General features: G+C 43.7%; 1 protein-coding gene across 6 annotated transcripts in view; it reads left to right on the top strand.

Annotated features, from left to right (window-relative positions):
* ASH1L (ASH1 like histone lysine methyltransferase) overlaps window positions 1–22,223 on the top strand; it is a 185,567-nt gene extending 163,344 nt beyond the window's left edge. For all 6 annotated transcript variants that reach the window (XM_040999029.1, XM_040999032.1, XM_040999031.1 and 3 more), the window contains 11 exons: window positions 3,715–3,769; window positions 3,854–3,986; window positions 4,264–4,512; window positions 5,249–5,335; window positions 11,353–11,443; window positions 11,857–11,995; window positions 12,090–12,262; window positions 14,214–14,380; window positions 15,498–15,538; window positions 18,472–18,773; window positions 19,770–22,223. In XM_040999029.1, the coding sequence (XP_040854963.1) occupies window positions 3,715–3,769; window positions 3,854–3,986; window positions 4,264–4,512; window positions 5,249–5,335; window positions 11,353–11,443; window positions 11,857–11,995; window positions 12,090–12,262; window positions 14,214–14,380; window positions 15,498–15,538; window positions 18,472–18,773; window positions 19,770–19,861 (1,529 nt within the window). In that variant the 3' untranslated portion in view covers window positions 19,862–22,223. The remainder of the gene's footprint in view (window positions 1–3,714; window positions 3,770–3,853; window positions 3,987–4,263; window positions 4,513–5,248; window positions 5,336–11,352; window positions 11,444–11,856; window positions 11,996–12,089; window positions 12,263–14,213; window positions 14,381–15,497; window positions 15,539–18,471; window positions 18,774–19,769) is intronic.
* The last annotated feature ends 3,075 nt before the right edge of the window (window positions 22,224–25,298 follow it).

The following is a 25,298-nucleotide window of genomic DNA, read 5'->3' as shown; positions in this document are numbered from 1 at the left end:
CTAATATGCTACAATCCCAGAGAAGGCAAGTGATGGCTTAGGTCCTTGAGTTCCTGCCATCCACATGGGAGACCTGAATTCTATTCCTGGTTCCCAGCTATGTGTTCTAAATGCCATTGCGGGTGGGCATTTAAGATGTAAATCTGTGGGCCTGGCGGCGTGGCCTAGTGGCTAAAATCCTCGCCTTGCATGCCTGGGATCCCATATGGGTGTTGGTTCATGTCCCAGTGGCCCTGCTTCCCATCCAGCTCCCTGCTTGTGGCCTGGGAAAGCAACTGAGAATGGCTCAAAGCCTTGGGACCCTACACCCACGCGGGAGATCCAGAAGAAATTCCGGGCTCCTGGCTTCAGATTGACTGAGCTCTAGCTGTTGCGGCCACTTGGGAGTGAATCAGTGGACTGATCTTCCTCTCTGTCTCTCCTCCTTTCTGTATATCTAACTTTCCAATAAATAAAATCTTTAGAAAAAAAAAACAGCATATTAAAAAAAAAAAGTAAAGCTGCTTATTGGAACATTCTCTGTCACTTGTCTCCTCTGTCTCTTTGCCTCTCAGATAAGTAAGCCAGCAGATAGAAGATCTGTCTCTTCCTGTGTTTGTAACTCTGCCTTTCAAATAAATAAGTAACTCTTCAAAGGAATTTAGATAAAATGTGAAGTCTTGAGGTAGGTATTGTGGCCTAAGTTGTCACTTGGGACGTGCATACCTTATCAGAGTGCGTGGTTCCAGCCCCAGCTACTCAGTGTTTCCAATCCAGCTTGCTATAATACACACCCTGGGAGGCAGCCAGCAATGTCTCAAGTACTTGGGTATTGACCACCCAGGTCAGAGACCTAGATAGTCTGATTCACCTGGCACAACCCCGTCTATTGGCAGGCACTGAAGAAGTTAGCTAGCAAATGGAACAGCTCTATATGTGTGTCCATCACTTTCTGCTTTTCAAATAAATAAATAAGCATAAAAAATATTTGGATTTTTATTTTTAAGATTTGAAAATCAGTGACAGAGAGATCTTCTATCCACTGATTCATTCTCCAAGTGATCACAATACCTGGTCCAAACTGAAACCAGGAGCCAGGAACTCTCTCCAGGTGTCCCAGTATGTGGCAGGAACTCAAGTACTTGAGCCATAATGTTCTTAGGCACACTAGCAGGGAGCTGGATTGGAAGTAGAGTAATCCAAAAGTCAAATCAGCAATCTGTTATGGGAGACAGCAGCTTAACATACTGTACACCACTTTCTGCTGAAGCTTTTTGATGTTGTTAGCTTGGCCATTACATTTGGCTTATCTTTCTTTAAATTCTAAAGAATTTTGTTCTTTCTCTTTTATCTCTTTGACTACTCACAGCAGTGGTTTTTATTACAGTCTTTGTTAAAGATATGCAGGAAAACTAGGGGACCAAATCACCATAAAACATCATTACTCTGCTTACACTTGCAAATGATTATATTCTCCACATTCCCAAATAACGTGAAACTATAGTACACAGTATGTCACTGTATTATTTGCATTTAAAAAATGGACTTCCCTCTGTTCCCACTTCTTTTATCTCTAGTGACATTGCCAGAAAGGAACTGAGATACCATGGTAATCCTTCAGCATGAATTCTATTTTTATAATATAGAATACATAATGTAAGAAAGTGAGTTCTAGAAAATATAGCACTGCTTTATACATTATCTGGAATTTAAATGAATTCAACCTAATAGAGTGGTTTTTTTTTTTTATTAGAAAGTCAGATACACAGAGAGGAGAAGAGACAGAGAGAACGATATTCTGCCTGCTGATTCACTCCCCAATTCTCTGCAATAGCTAGAACTGAGCAGAAAACAGGAGCCAGGAGTTTCCTCAGAGTCTCCCACACAGGTGCAGGGTCCAAAGGCTTGGGCGTCCTTGACTGCTTTCCCAGGCCACAAGCAGGGAGCTGGATAGGAAGTGGAGTTGCCGGGATTAGAACCGACACCCATATGGAATTCCAGGTGCAAGATGAGGACTTTCGCTGCTAGGCTACCACGCCAGGCATAGGGAGAAGTATTTTCTTTAAACAGATTTCTTTAAGTCCTGGCACGATAGCCTAGCAGCGAAAGTCCTCACCTTGAACATGCTGGGATCCCATATGGGCACCAGCTCTAATCCTGGCATCCCCGCTTCCCATCCAGCTCCCTGCCTGTGGCCTGGGAAAGCAGTCAAAGTCTTGGGTACCCTACACCCACATGGGAGACCTGGAGGAAACTCCTGGCTCCTGGCTTCAGATAGTCTCAGCTCCAGCCATTGCAGCCACTTGGGGAGTTGAACCATCAGACGGAAAAATCTTTCTCTCTGTCCCCTTCTCTGTATATCTGCCTTTCCAATAATTTTTTTTTTAAGGGGGTTTATTTGTTTTGAAGAGGAGAATGAGATCTTTTTCTATCTGTTGGTTCACTCCTCAAATGTCTACAATAATGTGTGCCTGGCCAGGACCAAAACAACGAACCTAGAGCTTCATATAATTTATAGGTGAACAGTGACTTAATCATCCTGCTGGCCACAATACCCGCCCTTAGAAAACATTTTTCAGGTGATACTATCTTTTATCTGTGATATGATTTTCTCTTTTTTTAAAGATTTGTTTATGGGGCTGGCACATTGTCTCAACAAGCTAATTCTCTGCTTGCAAACACCAGCATCACGTGGATGCTAGTTCATGTCCCATGTGCTTCACTTCTATCCAGTTCCCTGCTCATACCCTGGGAAAGCAGGGGAGGCTGGCTCAAGTCCTTGGACCTCTGCACCCACATGGGAGACTCGGAAGAAGTTCTCGGCTCCTGGATTTGGGATGAACCACTGGATGGAAGATATTTCTCTCTTTCTCTCTCTCTCTTTTTGTAATTCTGCATTTCAAATAAAAGAAAATAAATCTTTTTAAAATGTTTATTTATTAATTTATTTATGCAGAAGTCAGAATTACAGAGAGACGGAGAAAGATCTTCCAAGATCTTCTATCCATTGGTTCATTCCCCACATGGCTGCAGTAGCCAGGGTTGGCCGAGTCAAAGCCAGCAGCGGGCGGCTTCTTCCAGTTCTGCTACTGATGCAGAGACCCAAGCACTTAGGTCATTTTCTGCTGCTTTTCCAGATACATTACAGGAAGCTGGATCAAAAGTGGAGTAGCTGGGCTCGGCAGCGTGGCCTAGCGGCTAAAGCCCTCGCCTTGAACATGCCAGGATCCCATATGGGCGCCGGTCCTAATCCCGGCTGCTCCACTTCCCATCCAGCTCCCTGCTTGTGGCCTGGGAAAACAGTCAAGGACGGCCCAAAGCTTTGGGACCCTGCACCCGTGTGGGATACCCAAAAGAAATTCCTGAATGCTGGCATCGGATCAGCATAACATCGGCCGTTGCTCTCACTTGAGGGGTGAATCATTGGACGGAGGATCTTCCTCTCTGTCTCTCCTCCTCTCTGTATATCTGACTTTCCAATAAATAAATAAATCTTTCCAAAAAAATTATTAAAAACAAAATATATATATATATAATATTTAAAAAGTGGAGCAGCTGGGACTCGATCTGGCACCCATACGGGATGCTGGCATTGCAAATAGCAGCCTAACCTTGCTATAATACAATACTGGACTCTACTTTTAAATAAGGTGATTCTACTTTTGCAGTTAGGAGATAATGCTGGCTTCCCATATATATTCGTGCATTTCTGCTAAATTTTGTATTCCTTTATAGATTCTTCCCGACAAACACTGGCAGCTCCACTTTTGAACCTCCCCCCAAAGAAAAAGTAAGTTCACATTTGTGGGTGTCATCTGAGTTTCAGAAAGGTGCTGAGGATACTGGATTAATACCCCTGACCTTGGTATTTTAGAAATGCTGAATACTATGAGAAGATCTCTGATCCCCTGGATCTCAGCACCATAGAAAAGCAAATCCTTACTGGTTATTATAAGACGGTGGAAGCTTTTGATGCTGACATGCTCAAGGTCTTTCGGAATGCTGAGGTATTTTTCACTGACTTCAAACACAGATTTAGGTAGTTTGTTGTAAAGTGAACCTTACTCTCTTAACTTTCCTATTTCTGGTTGGGAAGGTTTTTTGTTTGTTTTTGGGGGGGGGGGTTGTTTTGTTTTGTTTTTTTTTAATTGAGTACCTTTGGGATGTGTGTTACAGTGTACTAAATAACTGTAGAATCCTGAAAATGGAAAAGTAAATATCAAATCTGTTTTTTAGTTAAATTGAAAAGACCAAACTTGATTCTTTTTATTTTTCTTTCTCCAGAAGTACTATGGGCGTAAATCCCCAATTGGGAGAGATGTTTGCCGCCTGCGGAAGGCCTATTACAATGCCCGGCATGAGGCATCAGCCCAAATAGATGAGATTGTGGGAGAGACAGCAAGTGAAGCAGACAGCAGTGAAACTTCAGTCTCGGAGAAGGAGAATGGGCATGAGAAGGACGATGATGTTATCCGCTGTATTTGTGGTCTCTACAAGGATGAAGGCCTCATGATCCAGTGTGACAAGTGCATGGTGAGGGTCAGGAGTCAAAGAAGCCTGGTCAGGATGATGATATTCAAAGAAGCATGACTTGAGGCTTTAATGAAACGTAACAGTCTTGGCTTCTGTTATCCCTCATTATTTTTATATTGTTTTTTACCTGTCTCTTTCATCTTTAATTTTTTTTTCCTATTTCGTATTCTTTCTGCTGTTTCCTTCTCACATAATTTGTACTGTGAAAGATGCTAATATTTAGAATAGTGTTTTCCCTTGAAAAACATTAAATAGTGCACACTGCATATTCTGAATAGTTAGAGTGCAATTCATAAGTACACATAGGGCATCTCAAGAAGAGTCAGACCTAGATGTGAACCCCTGAGTCCTCATTTAATACATGTGAACTCATAACGTTGTGTATAACGTGGGCCTGTGACTCACCACTGTGGAGAAATGGAGGCAAACAAGAATAAGTAAAAACACTTTGTTATTATAAAGTCATTCACAGTAGCTATATCATACACAACTTAGTAAATTTATAATTTGCTATTCTGTTATTTGTCTTCCTACTCTCTTTCTCTGCTGCCCACATACATATTATGAATCAATCTACATTATTTTATTTAGACAAAATTAGCCTTTTTTCTCTTGTTTACCACTTACCCCTAATTCTCTTTCACTGACCAATTCCTTAGTTGCTATTTTGCTTTATCACATTCTGTTAATTTCTTTATTTTTAGCCTCTAGGACTCAGCTATATCATTTTCTTTAGGTGTGGCAGCACTGTGACTGTATGGGAGTGAACTCAGACGTTGAACATTACCTTTGTGAGCAGTGTGATCCAAGGCCTGTGGACAGGGTAAGCTGCCCTCTTACATGGCATGATATCCTATCTGCCCTAAACTAATTATGCATAATTTCTTTTGGTAAATCAGTCAGCCTAACTGGATCTCAATTTCTTTACTGTTATTATTATTATTTTTTATTGGTAAGTCAGATATACAGAGTGAAGGAGAGACAGAGAGAAAGATCATCTGTCCACTGATTCACTCCCAAAGTGGCCGCCAAGAACCAGAAACTTCTTCCAGGTCTCCCACAGGGTCCCAGAGCTTTGGGCCATCCTCAACTGTTTTCCCAGGCCACAAGCAGGGAGCTGGAAGGGAACTGGAGCAGCCGGGATATGAACCGGCACACATATGGGATCCACATATATGCAAGGTGAGGACTTTAGCTGCTAGCCTACTACACTGGGCCAATGGATGTCAGTTTCTTAAACTCTACGATGAGTACAATAATTCTTCCACCACCACCTTTTCTCAGGGCTGATTGGAGGGAATAGACAAGAATCAGAAATCTGTGGAAGAAATAGTACTAAATAAAGCAAAGAGATTTTCTGGTTTCTCTCTCCCTCTTTTTTAGTTTATTTACTTGAAAATCAGAGTTAACAGAGGGAGGGAAAGAAACAGAGAAGGATTTTGGCATCAGCATTGTGATGCAGCAAGTTAAACTGTCACCTGAGATGCCAGCATCTTGTTACATGGGCACTGACTCTAGTGCTGCTACTCCGCTTCCAATCCTACTCCTGCTAGTGCACCTGGGAAAGAATAAAATGTCCCAAGTCTTTGTGCCTTTTCACTCATGTGGGAGACTCACTGAAGTTCTGGCCTAACCTCAGCCGTTGCAGCCATTTGGGGAGTGTTTCAGCAGATAGATCTCTGTATTTCCTTCTATGTATATAACTGGCTTTCAATTGATAGCTTTTTTAATCTTTAAAAAATATGTATCTTTAAAAAAACAGAGATTGTCCACCTGTGTCACTCCCCAAATGGCTGCAACAGCCAGTGCTGAGCCAGGCTGAAACCAGGAGCCCAGAAGTGCAACTGCATCTTTGACATGAATGGCAGGGGTCCAAATACTTAGACCATCTTCTACTGTTTTTCCAGGTGCATTCGTAGGGAACTAAATTAGAAGTGAATCAGCTGGCCTAGTGTGAGCTGGTGAATGTTGTGGCCCTGTCCACCTCCCTCCCTGTTTTACCATGGACATGCCAGTGCTGTAGCCTGGTCCTGCCCAGACTATTCTTGGTCCCTGCACCCATGCATGTTGGCAGGTTCCATGGTCACACCTAGCTCAGCCCATCACCACCCCAACTCTTGAGCTAACCAGCGGGACTTGTATTTCCACAGGGTTTGACCCACGTATTCCCCACAGAATCTACCCCTGGACCTGATTCTCTTGCATGCTGGTTAGTGTTGTGGCTCTGCCTAATGTGACCCATCCCCCGTTCCAACATTTAGTCAGGTATGGGGATCTAGTCCTGCTGGACAGGCCCCCAGCCTTGGCTTTCTCATGGCATGGTGGTCATCAGTGTTCCATGTTAACAAGCCCAACTCCAGACTCCCATGTGGGCTGGTGCATGAGTATGAGTCTGACCCATAAAGATCTTTCATTCTCCCCTTCAAACCATCAGGTCTCATTCCTCTCACTTACCTGCAAGTACAGTGGCCCTGTCATTGGGTGTCCCTCAGGATTCATTCCTCTCCTGCACTTACAGTAGCCTTATCCATGGATGCTGTTAAGGCAGTAATTACAAACCCAAGACCCCAGAGTACACCACTTTGCAGCCAGCAGGCAAAGCCCAGCACCATTGGTGTTCTCACCACACAGAAGCTCAGGATTTGTCTACCATTTGGCAGAGGTGGACATGGAACAAGGATCCCCAGCAGGAAGCCTTGGCTGGCAGATTCTCCCAGCCACAGCCACGTGGCTAGGAGATTCAGACACCCATGCCTCTGAGCAAACTTAAGTGGACTCTGCCCACCAACATGGCAGCGGTGGGTGAAGCCATGATCCTGAGCATTCCCAGAACAACCTGAGATCCACCCACCCCATGCTGTGGACGGAGGAAATTCTGAGACGTTGGGGTAGGACAAGCCCAGGATTTGCCAACTGCTTGGCAAGATGCAGGGGCAGGCTAAGCCCGGTAAGGGCTTAGCACCTGCTGACATGCATGAAATCTGTCTGGGTCTGGGAGTGGGCTGAGTGGGAGAACTTGGGAAACTCCCCTAGTGGGTCATAGGTCCTGCCAGTGAGTACGTGGTCCAGGCCTGGGGGTTGGGCAACCTGGGCAGGGAGCTCCAGTGGTTGGCAAATATGTGGGTTGGTTTTGGAAAAGGATGGACCGGGCAGAGCTGAGCAAACCTTAGCTCACTGACAAGTGCAGAAGCCAGGCTAGGCTTTCACTCCTGTCGGTTTGCATGAACCAGAGATGGGAGCAGACTGAACAGGGCCAGTTTCCAGCACCCACCAGTGAGAGTTAGGACTGGGGGCAGGCTGGGTCAGGCTGCAGCATCCAAAGGCAAAGGTCGAAACAGGAGAGAGACTGTGCCAAGCTGGGTCAGAGCATCCACTGGTACTTGCAAGATCTATGGCTGGGAACAGGCTTGATTGGGGAGCAAAGGGAATGCACTGGCTGGGTTGTGGTCCCCCCAATGGGTGCAAGGGCCTGAATGGGGGCTGCTCTCTGGTCTGGACATGGCTGCAGTGTCCATTGGCATAAGTATGAACTGGAAATGGGAGCAAAGACTGGGCTGGACTCCAGCACCCACTGGTGCTCATGAGAACCAAGGTGGTTGTAGGATGGGCTGGTGGTTGTAGGTCTCTGCCTCTACTCAACCATATGTGAGTTGTGTCTGGGTGTAGACCAGGCTTGGCTGGGCTGAAACACCCAGCAGGAAAAACCAGAATGGATGAAGGCCGGTCGGGAAAAGTCACTGTTCCTACTAGGACAGGAGGTGGATGAAGTAGGATGAAGTAGGGCTGGCCCATGGACTCACCGATGGGCACAAGGTCTAGCACTGGGAGAGGTTCTGAGGGAGGAGCTTGGGGAACTCTTCGGTCAGGACACAGGTCCCTACAGGTGAGCACGAAAACCACAATAAGGAGCAGCCAAGACCAGGCCAGGGAATGGTACCCACCAGCATATATTTGGCACAGGCAGGAACAGACTGGAGGCTAACAGGGCTGCACTGGGCTATAGCCTCCACCAGCATGAGCTGGACCTGTGATGGGCCAGTCCAGGCCAGGCTGCAGTACCCATTGGCAAATGCCGAGGTGAGGCGGGCCATTCCACAGCACCCAACCAGCACACATGAGACCCAGGGATTGGGGCGTACACGATAGGGATGCTGCATAGGACTCTACTGCTGGACCACTACTCCCACTGGTTAGCATGAGAGTTGGGGTGCGGGTAGACCAGGCCAGGCAGAGATATAACACTTAATGACCTCATGTGAGCTAGATCAGGAGAATGACAGCTTGGTTGACTGTTTCTACTGGTGCATGCATAAGTCAGAGTGAGTGTCAATTGGATGGGCTTTGCTGCAGCATCAGTTGGCAGATGCTGGCATGGGGAGAAAATTATGTCAAGTTTAACTGCAGAACCACCTGAAGAGTACAAGATCCAGGAGTGGAAGTGGGCCCCGTAGGGGAAAAATGAGCACCGTCCTCTTGGATTGCCACTCCAACTAGTGAGCAAAAGAACCAAGACTAGGGGCAGGCATGACTAGACAGAGAGTGGCAACTGCTGGCTCATGTGTATAGTGGAGGGCTGGTTGGGTTGAACTTAGCTTCCATGCCCTTTGACATGTAGGAGAGCTGAATGGATGTGGGACAGACTGAAACCGTCTGCTGTACGTACTGGCAAACACAGGAACCAAGGCAGGGGGCAGGCCTGATCAGGGTTATTGCAGGTCGCTTTGACTAGGCTTCAGCTCCCACTGGTTTGCGTGAGGACCGAGTATGTGGTGGGCAGGATCGGGGGCTGCAATACCCACTGGTTTGTGTAGAAGATAGGACTGGAGACAGTACTGACACAGCAATTGCAACCATGTACAGAATCACCATGTACAGAGGCTGATTGGGGCGGCAAACTGTGCCAGACCCTATATTGGCAAGCACACACAAGAATCAGGTCTGGGATCACCTCAGATGAGGTTTCTTTAGGAATCCCCCCAACTGCACCACTGGGCTCAGAACTCCAACCATGGAGGAAATTGCGGGTTCCATGATCTGACCATGGAGTGCATGTGTCAGAGCTGGGCTTCCTCAGTGGCTTAGATGGAGCAGTGGACAGCATATCCGGGAGCATGTGGAGGATATGGCAGTACATTTGAGTCTGCAGAGGGCACCTCTCCCTTATCACCCTAATTAACTATGTAAAAATTATTTTAAAAGTTAAAAGTAAAAGCAGCTAGGACTCAAACCAGTGTTCACTGAAGGCTGGCATTCCAAGTAGCAGCTTAGCCCACCATGCTACATCACCTGCTCTAAAACTAAGAGGCTTTTTTCTTTATGTTTTAATATTATTTTTTATGTGAAAGTAAGGTTTTTATAAATAGTACAACTATATATGACAGTAACTTCTCAGATACTGTTCTAAGTATCATTTATGTTAAGCAATGTTTTGCTGTAAAGGGCAGTGGCTTCAAAGTCATTAAATGTTAATCTTAGGTTCACGTTAGAGCACTGAAGATAAAATATTTGCCTAGACTTTTTTTAAATTTTATTACTGTATAGAGAAGAGTCTGTGCATTACATACATACAGTTTCAAGAAGGCTATCACACTTTCCTCATTCCCCTGCTTCCCATTAGTAGAGGATGATGAACATGGGAGACCTGGAGGAAGATCCTTCATGATCTGGTAGGGGTGTTGTTGTGACTATTGGCTAATCCTCCCCTTTCAAGTGTTGGGATCCCATGTAGATGCTGGTTCATATGCCAGCTGCTTCACTTCCCTTCCAGCTCCCTACTTATGTCTTGGGAAAGCAGTAAAGGATAACCCAAAGCCTTGGAATCCTAAAACTACATGGGAGACCTGAAAGAAAGCTATTGGCTCCTGGCTTTGGATCGACAGCTCCAGCCATTGTGGCCTTGAGTGAACCAGCAGATGGAGGATCTTTCTTTCTCTCTCTCCTTCTCTCTGTAGATCTGTCTTTCCTATAAAATAAAATATTTTTTTTTAAGTCTGGTTGAATTTAGTAGTGAAGCCCTCTGGTCCTATTGTCTGAGCTATTCAATGAAGTCCTGTCATGGTTCTACCATACTACAATGTGATTGTAGGCTAGTCACCTATATAAAGGGAGGAGATGGGGCAGTATTTCTTACAGTGGTGCTGTTGTCATTTTTAGAAGTATATTTCTTTGCCGTGAAGAATGTATTTTAGAATGTTTGGTGCCCATGGACCAAGTAGCATCCCCGAGTCACACAATAACTAATGCCCTTTCCTGTGTATTGTGGAATGAAGCGACCACACAATTAATGCTTAGAATACTCTGTCACTTCTGTTCTCTGTCTTCACTTTTTCATATATATTTTTTATTTCTTTATTTTTATTGGAAAGGTAGATCAGATTTATGGGGAGAAGGAAAGATAAAGGGAAAGATCTTCCATCTACTGGTTCACTCCCCAAATGGCCTCCATGGCCAGAACTGAACCGATCAAAAGCCAGAAGCTTTTCTTGGGTCCCCCATGTGGGTGTAGGGTCCCAAGGCTTTGGACTAATCTCTGCTACTTTCCCAAACCATAAGCAGGGATCTGGGTGGTGGAGCAACTAGGACATGAACTGGTACCCTTATGGTATCCTTAAGCTTACAAGGCAAGAACTTAACCACTGAGCCATTGTACCAGGCTCTACTTTTCGAGATGTAACAACTCTAGTTGCTTTCTTATTTTTTCATATATGTGGTATATTGAAATGACTAACAGTAATTTTTATTGATAATTATAGTTTTAGTTCCTTTTTCTCTCTTGCATGGAGATCAGTAGGCTAATGTAGTCATTTCCGTTCTTAACTGTTAGTTTTCTCCTCTTACCAGGAGGTGCCCATGATCCCTCGGCCCCACTACGCTCAGCCAGGCTGTGTTTACTTCATTTGTTTGCTCCGAGATGATTTGCTGCTTCGTCAAGGTGTGTATATAGGCATTAACCCAGCTTTTCAAAACTGACCTCCCGAAGTAGGAAGTATTTCTGCGTAATAGTTATTGTCTTTTTATGTCCTTTAATATCAGTAGTTTTTTTGTATATTTTAGCCCTATGCTTATGTGTATCACTTCTCCACCAAATACTGCTTTGGAGAGTTTTATAAAGCTAATGATACGACTGAGAAAGACAAAGCAGAAACCCAGGAAATAATAAATCTCCCTCATGTCATCCTCGCAACCAAAAATTAATAATCCTTACCTTTAGACCGTTGATTTTAGCTCCTTATATTTATACTTAGATGATGTGTTCTTTTTGTGAAGACTCTGGGTCAGATAAATGTATGCCTACCAGAATTCATGTAAGAATCATTTTCCTTTTCTCCTTTGGTGCTCTCCTAGGTGACTGTGTGTATCTGATGAGAGATAGTCGGCGCACTCCTGATGGCCATCCAGTTCGTCAGTCCTATAGGCTATTATCTCACATTAACCGAGATAAACTTGACATCTTCCGCATTGAGAAGCTTTGGAAAAATGAAAAGTATGTGCTGACATCCTATTTGTATCCTACCAGTAGAGCTAAATATTCAAGAATTTTACTAATCAGCCTCCCATTTCCTACTTTTTTTTTTTAGAGAGGAACGATTTGCCTTTGGTCACCATTATTTCCGTCCCCATGAAACCCACCATTCCCCATCCCGCCGGTTCTATCACAATGAACTGTTTCGTGTGCCACTTTATGAGATCATTCCTCTGGAAGCCGTTGTGGGGACCTGCTGTGTGTTGGACCTTTATACATACTGTAAAGGTAAGTAATCTTGGAAGGTTAAGAATCAACCTTAAAATCCCCTGATCATTAATCTGCAATTATCATCCCATCCCTCTGCCCTCCCTCCCACCCCCTGGCCAGTCCTGTTATTTCTATGTGATAAAAGATTCTTCAAGGCTGGCTGTGAAATTTCAGAAACTTTACTATATTTTTCCCTTCCTTTTATCTAGTGTTTCATACTCAATAAATGTTAATTCCCATTTTAGATAACTTGTTTTTATTACTGTATACTAATTTCCTATCCCAACTCTGTAACAGATTACCTGAGTGTCCTTGAGCAAATTCTAAACTGAAATAGCAATTTTCCCAAAAAAAAATGAAAATTAGTATTTTAAAGGTCTTTTAATAATTAAATAAATTATAAAATCACTTAGTTTATGGTTCATATTCACAGCTTGATAATAAACAAGGGTTAAGATGTGGTAGGGTAAGCTGATACCTGCAGTGTCACTTCCTAAGCAAGTGCTGGTTCAGATACTAGCTGCTCCAGAAGATAGCCCAGATACTTGGTCCTCTGTAGTTTTGTGGGCAACTCAAATGGAGTTCTAGGATCCTGGCTTTGACCTGACCCAGTACCAGTTGTTGTGACTGTTTTAGGGGTTAAACCAAAGGGTGGAGTATCTCTTTCTGCTACTCTACCCTCCAAATAAATAAATTTTTTTAAAAATGTAAAGCTTGGGGAGCTGGTGCATGGTGTAGCACTCAGCCTCAGCCTTCAGTGCCAGGAACCCATATGGGCTTCGGTTTGTGCTCTGGCTGCTCTACTTCTGAGCACCTGTTCTGACAGCTCCCTGCTTATGACCTAGGAAAGCAGTGGAGGATGGTTAAAGTCCTAGGAAGACCTGCACAAAAGTGGGAGACCCAGAAGAAGTTCCTGGCTGCTGGCTTCTGATTGGCTCAGCTCTAGTTTTTGGAGCCAGCTAGAGTGTGAATCAGTGAATGGAAGATATTCTCTCTCTTTCCTTTTTATTCCTCTTCCTCCTCTACTTCTTCCCCTCCTCCTCTTCCTTCTCCTCCTCCTCCTTCTTTGCTGTGTAACTCTACAATAAGAATAAATAAATCTTTAATAATATTTCACATAGGTTTATTCTCATATTTAGCAAAGTTTAGTCACCTACTTCTTTATCTCAGTATAATACTAAAGCCATCCAAAAAAGTTTAGATTCCATTCTAGAACCTAGTTCCATGACACTGACAGATTCTCCCAGTTAAAAAGGATACAGTCCTAAATGTAATTGCCTTTTATACTTGCTTTCATTTCTCTTGACTTCTTATATTCTGCTATTTTTCTAATCAAAATATCCATTCAGAAATCCCTGGAGCACTCAATTTGCATTTTGGCTTTCTTTCCATCCTGTATTGTACCATTCTCTACTTAACATTCCCTTCTCATTTTGGTTATTAGTCCATGGGAACTGCCCTTTCTTTATTTTTTTTTTTAAGATTTACTTATTTGTTGGAAAGTCAGATATACAGAGAGGAGGAGAGACAGAGAGGAAGTTATTCTGTCCGATGATTCACTCTCCAAGTGAGCGCAATGGCCGGTGCTATGCCAATCTGAAGCCAGGATCCAGGAACTTCTTCCGGGTATCCCACATGGGTGCAGAGTCCCAAGGCTTTGGGCCGTCCTCAACTGCTTTCCCAGGCCACAAGCAGGGAGCTGGATGGAAAGTGGAGCAGCCGGGATTAGAACCGGCGTCCATATGGGATCCCGGGTGTGCAAGGCAAGGATTTTAGCCACTAGGCCACGCCGCCGGGCCCAACTGCTCTTTATTTTACAACCACCAAATGGGTTGTAATTCACCCTCTGCAGGTATCTACTGTTTCTTAAAAGGGTATAGCTCCTTCCCCATTGGGATGTAGTAGTTTGTGGGCATCCAGGGGTTAAAGGGCTGGGGAAAGGACTATTTAACAGTATTTGGATTCACAGGGAGACCCAAAGGAGTGAAGGAGCAAGATGTCTACATCTGTGATTACCGGCTTGACAAATCCGCACACCTTTTTTATAAAATCCACCGGAACCGCTATCCTGTCTGCACCAAGCCCTATGCTTTTGATCACTTCCCCAAGAAGCTCACACCCAAAAGGGATTTCTCAGTAAGTCTCCTTTTTGCTTACCAGTACACATCAGGACAGTGTGGTTCTTGTGTGGAATTTACCGAGTGAGAATCAAGTTTCTGTCTTCCTCATCCTATTTCCAATCCAAACTAGAAATTTCTCTCTGGGTTGTTTTAACAGCATAAAAACATTCTCTCTCACATGTCTCAGGAAATCATTGATTAAAATATTATACCTTGATCAGGTTTTCCTTTCTGCATTCACTGCTAATCTTTGTTATTGAGCTCAACATCTCTAGGATTTTTGATTGTGTTTTGTTTGTATTATTTTTCATGGTCATAATCTTAAGAGGCAGAAAGAATGAAAAAACAACAACCAAAAAAACCTTTGCTGAAGACAATTTAGTGCTTATTTTTATGCCTAGATTTAAAACATAAGAGAAAAAAAAAACTATCCCACTAGCCGGAAAATAACAATTATGAGTGACTTATTTTCAGCCATTTTCTGATGTATTTTTCTTCCCAGTTATTGAAAACAGGCACTGGTGTTCTGTAGTACTCATCTTCTTGTAAAGACTGGCTATACATGAGGCTCCTGTTGAGCTCAGCAAATAAGAAGCTACATTGGCTCCCTGTATCAGAGTGTCTAGGTTCAAATCCCAACTCTGCTTCCCATTCCAAATTCCTACTAATGCACACCCAGGAAGACAAGAAAGGATGGCCCAAATACTTGAACTTTTTCCACCACCCCTGTGCAAGACCCAAATTGAAGCCCAAGCTCTTGATTCTGGTTTGTCCCAGCCCTGTCTATTACAGGCATTTCAGGAGTTAATCAGCAGATGAAAGATGTCTTTGTCCGTGTTTTTCTGCTTTTCAAGTTAAAGAAAATAAATAAAAATGGAAATTTTAGTTATCTGTTCATCTATTGGCCTATAATGCTATCCTACTTGAACTTCTCCTTTCTGAGACTTTTTCAGTGAATCTGTCATTCTAGGGTTACAGAATGTTAAAAACCATTATGGCCTACAGATTGATATAAGTTGTAATTTCTGCCATGAAACACAAGTTACTTAGAAGTCCTGTAGCCCTGTGTGCCTTGAGTGGTCCTAGACCAGCCTAGGAGCAATGTGCTTACCTTTCCCTTTTCTTTTTTACAGCCTCATTATGTTCCAGACAACTACAAGAGGAACGGAGGGCGGTGAGTCCCATAGAGATGGAAAGATCCTAAGAGATTACCCTGACTTGAGCAAGAGAACAAGCAGCTTCCCTCTCATCCATCTCTAGTATTGGCTGTTCTCTGCAGAATTAGCTCTGTATGGTGTCAGCACTGATTTGGAAAACTAGACTTTGTTGTGTGTAGTCCCCTAATGGGGTCTCAGTTGGGGCAGGAAAGAGAATTGCAGAGTAAAGATATAAAGAAGGAGGTTGTTTGTAACAGAACTCCAAACAAACTCAGAAAACACTTGTTCAGATGTCTATAAGCTTTCCCATTAACTCCAGGTATCTCAGTTCTTGGTACCTCTGTAAAGAAACAGACATATGGAGCAGGCATTTAGCCTAACTGTTGAAATATCAGCTTCCCACATCAGTATGTAGGTTCAGTCCTCTATCAGAGTGCCTAGGTGTAAGTCCCAGCTGTGCTACAACTTCCAGCTTCCTGCTAGTGCATACCTTGGGTTGTAGCAAGTGATGGTTCAAGTACTTAGGATCCTGGTCACCCCGATGGAACTCTTGGGTGCAGTTCCCCAGCAGGAGTAAATGAGCAGATGTGAATATGCTCTCACTCCCTCTCTCTTTCTCTCTGCCTCTCAAATAAATAAAGCAAATGAAGAAAATTTTTAAAAGAAACAAGTAGCCAGAAGTACAGTTTTGACTGAATAGTGTAGGTTTATATTTACTGTTTTTGCTTATTTGATCCTTGAAAAAGGCATTCCTAGAGATTGAACAGTTTCTTTTTCTGTTGAATGAAGGCATAATAACTGCTTTACCCACCTCAGTAGCTTATTATAAGGGAAAAAATACAATATAAAAGATGCAAAAAAAAAGAGGGGGATTCAGGAGAAGTAAATCCTTTATTAGATGCCTATTATTATCATTGGACTGTACAGGTTTTTTCATACTTCTGTTATTGAAGCGGTCAGAACCAGGCAAGCAGTTTTATCAGCCCTATTATATATATTTTTTTAAACTTTTTTTTTAAGATTTATTTATTTATTGGAAAGTCAGATATACAGAGAAGAGGAGAGACAGAGAGGAAGATCCTCCATCCGGTGATTCACTCCCCAAGTGAGTGCAACGGCCAGTGCTATGCCGATCCGAAGCCAGGAACCAGGAACCTCTTCCGGGTCTCCCACACAGGTGCAGGGTCCCAAGGCTTTGGGCCGTCCTCAACTGCTTTCCCAGACTACAAGCAGGGAGCTGGATGGAAAGTGGAGCAGCCGGGATTAGAACCAGCGCCCATATGGAATCCCGGGGCGTTCAAGGCGAGGACTCAGCCACTAAGCCACACCGCTGGGCCCAAACATTTACATATTTTTATTGGGAAGTCAGATAGACATAGAGGAGGAGAGATAGAGAGGAAGATCTTCTGTCTGATGATTCACTCCCCGTGACCGCAACGGCCAGTGTTGCACCAATCAGGAGCCAGGAACTTCTTCCAGATCTCCCACACAGGTACAGGATCCCAAGGCTTTGGGCTGTCCTCAACTGCTTTCCCAGGCTGCAAGCAGGGAGCAGGATGGGAAGTGGAGTTGCCGGGATTAGAACCAGCACCCATATGGGATCCCAGGCGTTCAGGGTGAGGACTTTAGCCACTAGGCCACACCACCAGGCCCAGCCCTGTTATATTTTTATGGGTTTCCTTCTCATACATGTTTCAGATTCCTAAGGAAAAGAATAAAAGTTTAGGGTCCATGTTTGGCAGAGCAGTTAAACTGTCATTTCAGACACCTGCATCCTACTTCAAAGTGCCTGGATTCAAGTCCCAGATCCTTCCAGTTTCACCTGCCTGCTAAATGCATGTCCTGGGAAGCAGCCTATGTTGGCTAAAGTCCTTGAGTCCCTGCCACTCATGTAGAACACCCAGACTAAGTTCCTGCCTTTGACCTGGCCCATCCATAAGCTGGTATAGGCATTTGGGAATGACTCGGCAGATGGCAAGATTTCTCTGTGTCTGTTTGTCGCTGCCTTGGCCCTTCCAAGAAATAGACAAAGTTTAATTTTACCAATAAAATCTAAATTACAGAGCCTGGCACGGTAGTCTAGTGGCTGAAGTTCTTGTCTTGCATGTGCCAGGATCCCATATGGGTGCCGGTTCATTTCCAGCTCCCCGCCTGTGGCCTGGGAAAGCAGTAGACCATGGCCCAAAGCCTTGGGACCCTGCTACCACGTGGGAAATCTAGAAGCTCCTGGCTCCTGGCTTCAGCTCAGCTCAGCTCCGGCCATTGTAGCCACTTGGGGAGTGAAACAGTGGTTGGATGATCTTTTTCTCTGTCTCGTCTTCTCTCTGTATATCCACCTTTCCAATAAAATAAATAAATCTTAGGAAAAAAAAAACTGAGTTACAGGAACCAGTATTTTGGTATAGTGGGCTAAGCCACTGCCTGCTGTGTTGACATCCCATACTGGTACTGGTTCCAGATCTGGCTACCCCCCTTGCAATCCAGTTCTGTGTTAGATTGCCTGGGAAGAAAGCAGAGAACAGCTCAAGTGCTTGGGTCCTTGCATCCCATGTGGGAGACCAGAAAGCAGCTCTATCTGTTTTCACTTGGGGAGTGAATCATCGGATGGAAAATCTTCCCTTCTGTCTCTCCTCCTCTCTGTATATCTGACTTTGCAATTAAAAAAAAAAAATTGGAGAAAGGTGGTGAATTGTTAAAATAAGAATGAGTTCTAAGATTTTTTTTAAGACTTAATTATTTGAAAGAAAGGAGAGGGAAGAAGAGAGAGAGATTTTATCTGCTGGTTCATTACCCAGTTGGCCACAATGGCCAGAGCTGGGCCACAAAAGAATGAGTTACTGGTTTCCTACCTTGGGATTTCAAGCCATTTTGAGAACTCTTAACCTTCCTTCTCCATCCCTCCCCAAGTGCCTTCTTGGCTTTGCCCTAAAGTCCCATATCCTTCTGGCAGATCCTCCTGGAAGTCTGAGCGCTCGAAGCCCCCTCTCAAAGACCTGGGCCAGGAGGATGATGCTCTGCCCTTGATTGAAGAAGTTCTAGCCAGCCAGGAGCAAGCAGCCAGCGAGATGCACAGCATGGCAGAGCCAGAACAGGAGCGAGCTGCTGCTGAAATCAATGAGGGTGAGAAAAAAGCAGAGGAAAGCAATCCAGAGGCCCAGCCAGCCTGCACCCCTGAGGAGCGACGGCATAACCAACGGGAACGACTCAACCAGATCCTGCTTAATCTCCTGGAAAAAATTCCTGGAAAAAATGGTAAGAAGAATCAGGCTCATATCTGAGGTGTAAAGTGATTAAGAGGGGCGGGCATTTGGTGCACCAATAAAGCCATTTCTTGCTTAATCCCATCTCAGAGCCTGGGTTTCATTTCATGGCTGGCTCTCCTCCTTCCAGCTTCCTGCTTACGCACAGCATGAAAGGCAGCAGGTGACGGCTCAAGTACTTGGATTGCTGGCACTCATGTGGGAGACCTGAGTTAAGTTCCAGGCTCCTGGCTTCAGCTTGGCCAGTCCTAACTGTTGTGCAGACTGGAAGAGTTCTTTCTGTATTCCTGTTTCTATTTCTCTCTGCCTTTCAAATAATTTTCTTCTAGAAATTAAATACAATAATTCGTGAATGATTAAGAGGGAGAGAAAACAGAGCACCTGTGTTTTGTTTTGGGGGGTTTTGTTTATTTGTTTTTTTCTTTCTTTAAAGATTTTATTTCTTTGGAAGACATGATTACAGGACAGAAGGATCTGGGCGGGAGAGATCTTCCATGTATTTTCACTCTCCACATAAATGGCTGCAACAACAGGGGCTGTGCCTCGTCGGGAACAGAACTCCATCCAAGTCTCCATGTGCGTGGCAGGAGCCAGATGCTGCTGCTTTCTCAGGCTCACTAGCAGGGAGCCTGTTTGGAAGTGGCATATCAAGGACTGATCTGGCATCCGCAGGGTTCCCTCAGGTTGCAGATGGCATCTCAGTGTGCTGTATCACACTGCCAACACTAAGCAAACTTCTAGTTACTTGCTCTAGCATGGGAACTGTTCTAAGACAATGGGTTAGTTCCTTCACAGGCCTGCATTTAGTTATATCTTAGAAGTAAAATTTGGGGAGCTGAAAGAATTTTCTTCATCTAATAGAGAAAGGCCTATACTACTTACAGGTCAGAGACCAAATCATTACATTCCCCTGCTGTCCTTGCAGCTCAGATCTGGAGGGAGGAGTGGGAGAGTTGCATTTGATGAACCTGCTTGTTTCTGTTTGCAGCCATTGACGTGACCTACTTGCTGGAGGAAGGATCGGGCAGGAAACTGCGAAGGCGTACTTTGTTTATCCCAGAGAACAGCTTTCGGAAGTGATCCTCAGGAACAGGAACCTCCTGCATCTGTGAGCCTGTGGAGCTCATCAGTCCTGCTCCTGCTCCCTGCGTGTGGACAGGGTGGGAAGGGGCCATCCAGGCAAGGGCAACGTGGCCATGTCGTCAATATTAGGTACTTAACACACTTTGAGGCTAGTGGAGAGGAAGAGGAAGGGGGTCTGTACAAGACAATTCAATTTAATTAATTTTCCTCTCCATTGCATCACCCTAATGGTAATAATGTAGAAAGGAGGGAGGACCACACTGGGGAGAACCAACACCTGCTGGTACTTGCCTCCCCCAGCAGCTTAGGTTTTTCTGGGTTATCCTGTGATCTCACAGGCACTGCTAAGAAGCTGCTTCCTCCACCCAGGTAAAACTCAATCCAAAGGGATAGAGCCAGGACCCCCAGCCCTACCCCATCTGTTCTCCGTTGGCTCCCAGAGCTACCCCGGAGGCAGAAACAGAAATGCCAGCTGGGACGTCCTCCCACATCCCTGGTGGGAATGTTTCTCTCTCCTTTCTGTGCAACCAGGTCAAAGGAAAGCGTGTGTTGATGGCTCAAAGCACTTAGGGCTACTGCTCCTCTCCCTGCTTCTGCTCCTTCAAACGGAATTCTGGGACAGGGAGGGCCCCTATGGGGTCCAAAGGGCAGTGTGTCTTGTAACTATTTTCAGTTTTTTGTTTCACCCTTCATAACCTGCCGAACACATTTTTTTTTCCTAATGAGAAAGCCAGGCCCCCGCCAACACATGTGCTGTTTTTGATGCGCTGTGGTTTCTTGTGTGTCTGCTGTGCTGTGCAATCAGAAACTAATTTCACAATAAAATCATTTAACCCCACACAACAGAAACTCTAACCTCCCAACTAAAGTCACTACATAACCTGTTCAGCAGTATTCACCTCTCAGAGTATTTGTTGTGAGTGTAGATTATCAACTGAAAACACTACTTTTGTTTTCTTACTTGTACAGGTTCAATGTTCATCTCTTAAAGAGACAGTGTTCTCCCTTCCCCTGTAATCCCACCTCTCCTCCACCCTCCTGAATGACCTCATCATCAGGAGGTATATCCAGGGTGTCTCCTTCTCTCCCACTCTTGCCCAGAAGTTACTAGACTATACTGTCTCTTTAAAAATGAAATTTAAAAAGCTTTGCTTTGTTGTCTTTTCAGACATACATATGCATATATGTTTTAGATGTTCTTATAAAAGATGGTTTTTAAATGTGCCAAGTTGTGTGTATGTGTGTGTATATATATGTGTGTGTGTGTGGGTGTGTGTGTATATATATATATATATATATCTGCTGCGTGATTGGTAAGCAATACAATAGTAAACATGTCCCCATTACTTTTTTCTAATATTGGACCAATGCTGTCCTAATTGTACATTTTCCCTTATGATGACGACGCTCTGACTCGTTTAGGTAGAAACATTTACCACCTTCCATTCCATTGAATTTTTTTTTTATTTCCTTTCTGTGTCATTCTTGAGGGAAAAAAAAAAGAGGCAGGGGATGCCTAGATCCCCATGAGCAGAGAAAAAGCAAAATAAATATTTTATTAAAGAAAAAAGAGAATTAAGAAAATAGTTTGGAGTATTTTCTTACTGTAGAGAAGCACTGTACATTACTAAGAGACCTGGGTATAAGATCCTCATGTGTGGAGCTGGAAAAATCGCATGTTGAAGCCCATTTGAGCGGTTTCTTTTGTTTTTCCTTGCAGGGAGTGGGTGGGAGGGAACTGGGACTAGGGGCACTTTGTGGGGGGGGAAGTCTCCTTTTAGTCAAAAGCAAGAAAATGACAAGAAAGAGATTAAAATTCAATGTTTCCTTTAATAGTGTTAAAACACTAAAATTTTAAAAAAGATAAAAATTTTAAAAAAACTTTGTAAAATGCAAAAACAGAAGCAAAAGACACTACGCTCTGTCATTTTATCTTTCTTTTGTTGAAAGACTAAAAACAAATGTTTTTTAGACAATCAAATGTTAGGTAAGTGCAAAAACTTGTTTTCTTACTGGTGTAGAAATTAATGCCTTTTTTATTTTTCAGTTATTTTATAATAACAAAATATAAGAACCCCCAGCTGCCAGGTGGGTTTTGGTGTTTGAAATGCGGGACAAAAGCACTACATCACTGCAAATAGATACCAAGTTAGTCTGCATGTCTGTAGGCTGTGTGATTGCGGAAAATATAAATGCTGCTAATATATTTCCTTTTTACAAAAGCGTATCTAAATAGATGATTGTTTTGATGTTAATCTTTGTAAATTATGTATTACCAATTTTAACATTGGATGTAATTGCATAAAAAGCTTGCATCTGAATCCTTGAAAGTCTAGTATTAAATGGAAAAAAAACTTTTCCTAAGTGCGCATTCATAAGCTTGCTATTTTTTTCCTCTTCCCCTACCTTCAGTTTATCTCCCAGGATCTTCTCCATCCTCTTTCCAAGAACATCTTCCTTAAAACCACATTGTCAGCATCCTGGCCCCCACACGGGCACACTCAGTGCTGGTGACTACTAGATAAGCTAACCATTTCTGCAATAGTAAAATCTTTTCTAATTTGAACTCAATCCTAACCAGTTAGCACCTTAAGTAGCCGTACCAGATATCCAGCTTTTTCTCAAACATGCAGTGTCATTGTGTACAACCATCCTTTGCACAGACTTTCACCATCTCCTTAGCAATCTCTGAGGCTACATAGCTCCAGACCACATCTTAGGTCATTATGTGTTAGGCCATTTCTGTCACAGTGTGGTTTCCCTGTATTCATTGATTAACCCTTACAACAGCCCTTTGTTGGAAGGTCCTGAAACTAAAATGAGGAAAGAAACAGAAGCAGCAGATGGATTAAGTACCACGCACAAAACCACATAGCTTGTTAATTAACCTTCTTACTCTGAAACTGTTCAGTGGCATTTTGAGAAATGAAAACTGAAACTAGGGAAAGCTAAGTAACTTGCTTACCATCACCTAGGAACCAGTGTCGGGCCAGAACTCCAGAGTCTGTGCTGGGATGTTTCAGAAATAGTGACTCACTAATTAGGGAAAACAAGTCCACTGGTGCCATTAACTGGAAGGACAAAATTTTGTCCCAGCCACACACCGATACTGGGAATTTGACCAGCTACTTTGTTAAACATAAGACATCTGCTAACTGGGAAAGTCCGCCTCCACTTCTACAAAAACTTGGGGCTTGAGCTCAGACCCCAGTGCTGTTATATTAACAGTTCCTTCCTAACTGCAAAAACAAGAATTAGTTTTGTTTTGAAAATCTTCTATCTGCTGGCTCACTTTATTCCCTAGATGGCCACAGTGGCTGGAGCTGAGCCAACCCAAAGCCAGCGACCAGGAACCTCTTTCAGGATTCCCACACAGATACACAGTCCCAGAGGACTTGAGCCATCTTCTTCTGCTTTCCCAAGCCATAAGCTGGGAGCTGGCTGGGGAGTGGAATAGCTGACACTGGTGCCCATATAGGATGCCAGTGGTGGAGGATTAATCTGTTGAGCCACTCACCAAACCCAACTGGTGTTTTGTTTGCTTGTTTTTTAACTTTTGGTACCTACCACAGTTGTCACATTCTAGATAGTATAGAATAATTATCCAAATCTAAATTTTATATCTATAGTGTGATTTGGTCTATTTTATTTTCTTTAGAGAAGTCCCCTGCTCTCTTACTATCTGCACAAGCATGAGAGCCATAACCTGTGATTGCAAATGTCACAGCAGGTCAGATCTCACTGAAATGTTTAAAACAGTGTTGTTCCAGGAATCTCCCCAATTGCTAGAATTAACCACTTAAACCAAGCACGTGGGAATAGGAGACAGGAGGAAAGGGCAGGTTGAGTTGGAGGAAATAAAAGCTGTATTATTGGGGCCACCAAGATTACTCTGCAGACCTCACTTTGAGAAATATTAATCCCACTGACAGATAGCAGCCATGTTCTCTATCATCTGTTACCCTGGACATGATGTATAGAAATATAGTTGCTTTTGTGATATTTCCAAGAGCCTTACAAATTGGAGAATTCATGCTCCCCTGTGTGTGCTAACAGCATTTCTGGAGGCCTGTTACCCAATTTGAGAAATGTTTCCCTAAGAAACATCTGAAATGCAAATTGAGATCCCAAGTTGGGATGATATGGAGCCAGAGCTGTGCACAGGAATTAAACTGCCACGTTGGACCCAAACCCCCTGTTACAGTACAGGCAGATGTTCTGCTTCCAGTCCAGTTTCTTGCTAATACGCTTGAGAAGGCAGTGGATGGTGGCCTAAGTACTTGGACTCTGCCACCCATGTGAGAATATAGGATATACTTCCTGGCTCCTAGCTTTGGTCTGGCACAGACCTGACTATTGTAACCATTCAAGGAGTGAACCAACAGGTAGATGCTTGCTCTCCCTCTCAGAAATAAAGTTTTTAAGTAAAATTGGAAAGCTAGAAACAAACATAAATAAGTAAACAAATCCAGGAACCAATTAACAACAGGAATTGGCCAGGAATGAAGAATATTTGTCTTAGGAAATGACAGAAGTATGAGACATTTCTTACCAGGCCCATTCCTGAATTATATCAAAGCTTTGACTCATTAAGGTTTCTCCATGGACCCAACACTTAAAAGCACCAGAATCCCAGTTCTGGCATTAAATAGGTGCCAGGTTACATGCCAGCTACTGCTCTTCCCATCCATCTTCCTGCTTGTGGCCTGGGGTGTCAGTTGAGGATGGCCTAAAGGGCTTGGGATCCTGTACCTGCATGAGAGACTTGAGGCTCCTGGCTCCTGGCTTCAGATGAGCTTGGCTGCAGCTGTTGCAGCCTCTTGGACTGAAGCAGCAGATGGAAGATTTTTCTGTCTCTTCTCTGTAAATCTGCCTTTCCAATAAAAATAAAGCTTTAATTTAAAAAAAAAAAAAAGGTTTTCCAGTATTTCCCCAAGTCCCCTCCCCTGTCACCATCCAATTGTCTCCAACCAAGTTCCCCAAGATAAAGGAAAACTGGGTGTTTATTTTGCCCTGCCTTTTACTTCATAGTTTGCAAACTCCCGTTACTTGCCTGCTGCCTGGTTAGAATTCTGACTTCCACCTTTTGGTGATTTCCTCTTAAGAAATCATATATTGCTATTCTCCAGCCACAGAGCATCTCTACTATTCTCATCTCAAAAAACAGAAACTCACCCATTCCTTACAAAGGAATGGATAGCAGGTTGTTTAAAGCAAAACACTTGAAATAACCACCACTGACTGGCAATAATGTGTCACTTCCTGGAATTCTTTAATCCTTCCCTTCCATCTCAGATGATGACTTACAGTCAGTGCAATTCAGACGGCTCCCCCCTCACCTCCTTCTTCGTTCAGGCTCCCGTCCTGTAAGCCTTAACACCACCAAGTCTTGAGTAAAGAAGCACTCGTTAGAGTCGGGCACCAAGCAGGGTCC

Source organism: Ochotona curzoniae, unplaced genomic scaffold (genome assembly GCF_017591425.1).
Source record: "Ochotona curzoniae isolate NIBS_2020 unplaced genomic scaffold, NIBS_Ocur_1.0 scaffold_1037, whole genome shotgun sequence".
In the NCBI taxonomy this organism is placed as follows: Eukaryota; Metazoa; Chordata; class Mammalia; order Lagomorpha; family Ochotonidae; genus Ochotona; species Ochotona curzoniae.
This window is presented reverse-complemented; position numbering and strand designations above follow the sequence as displayed.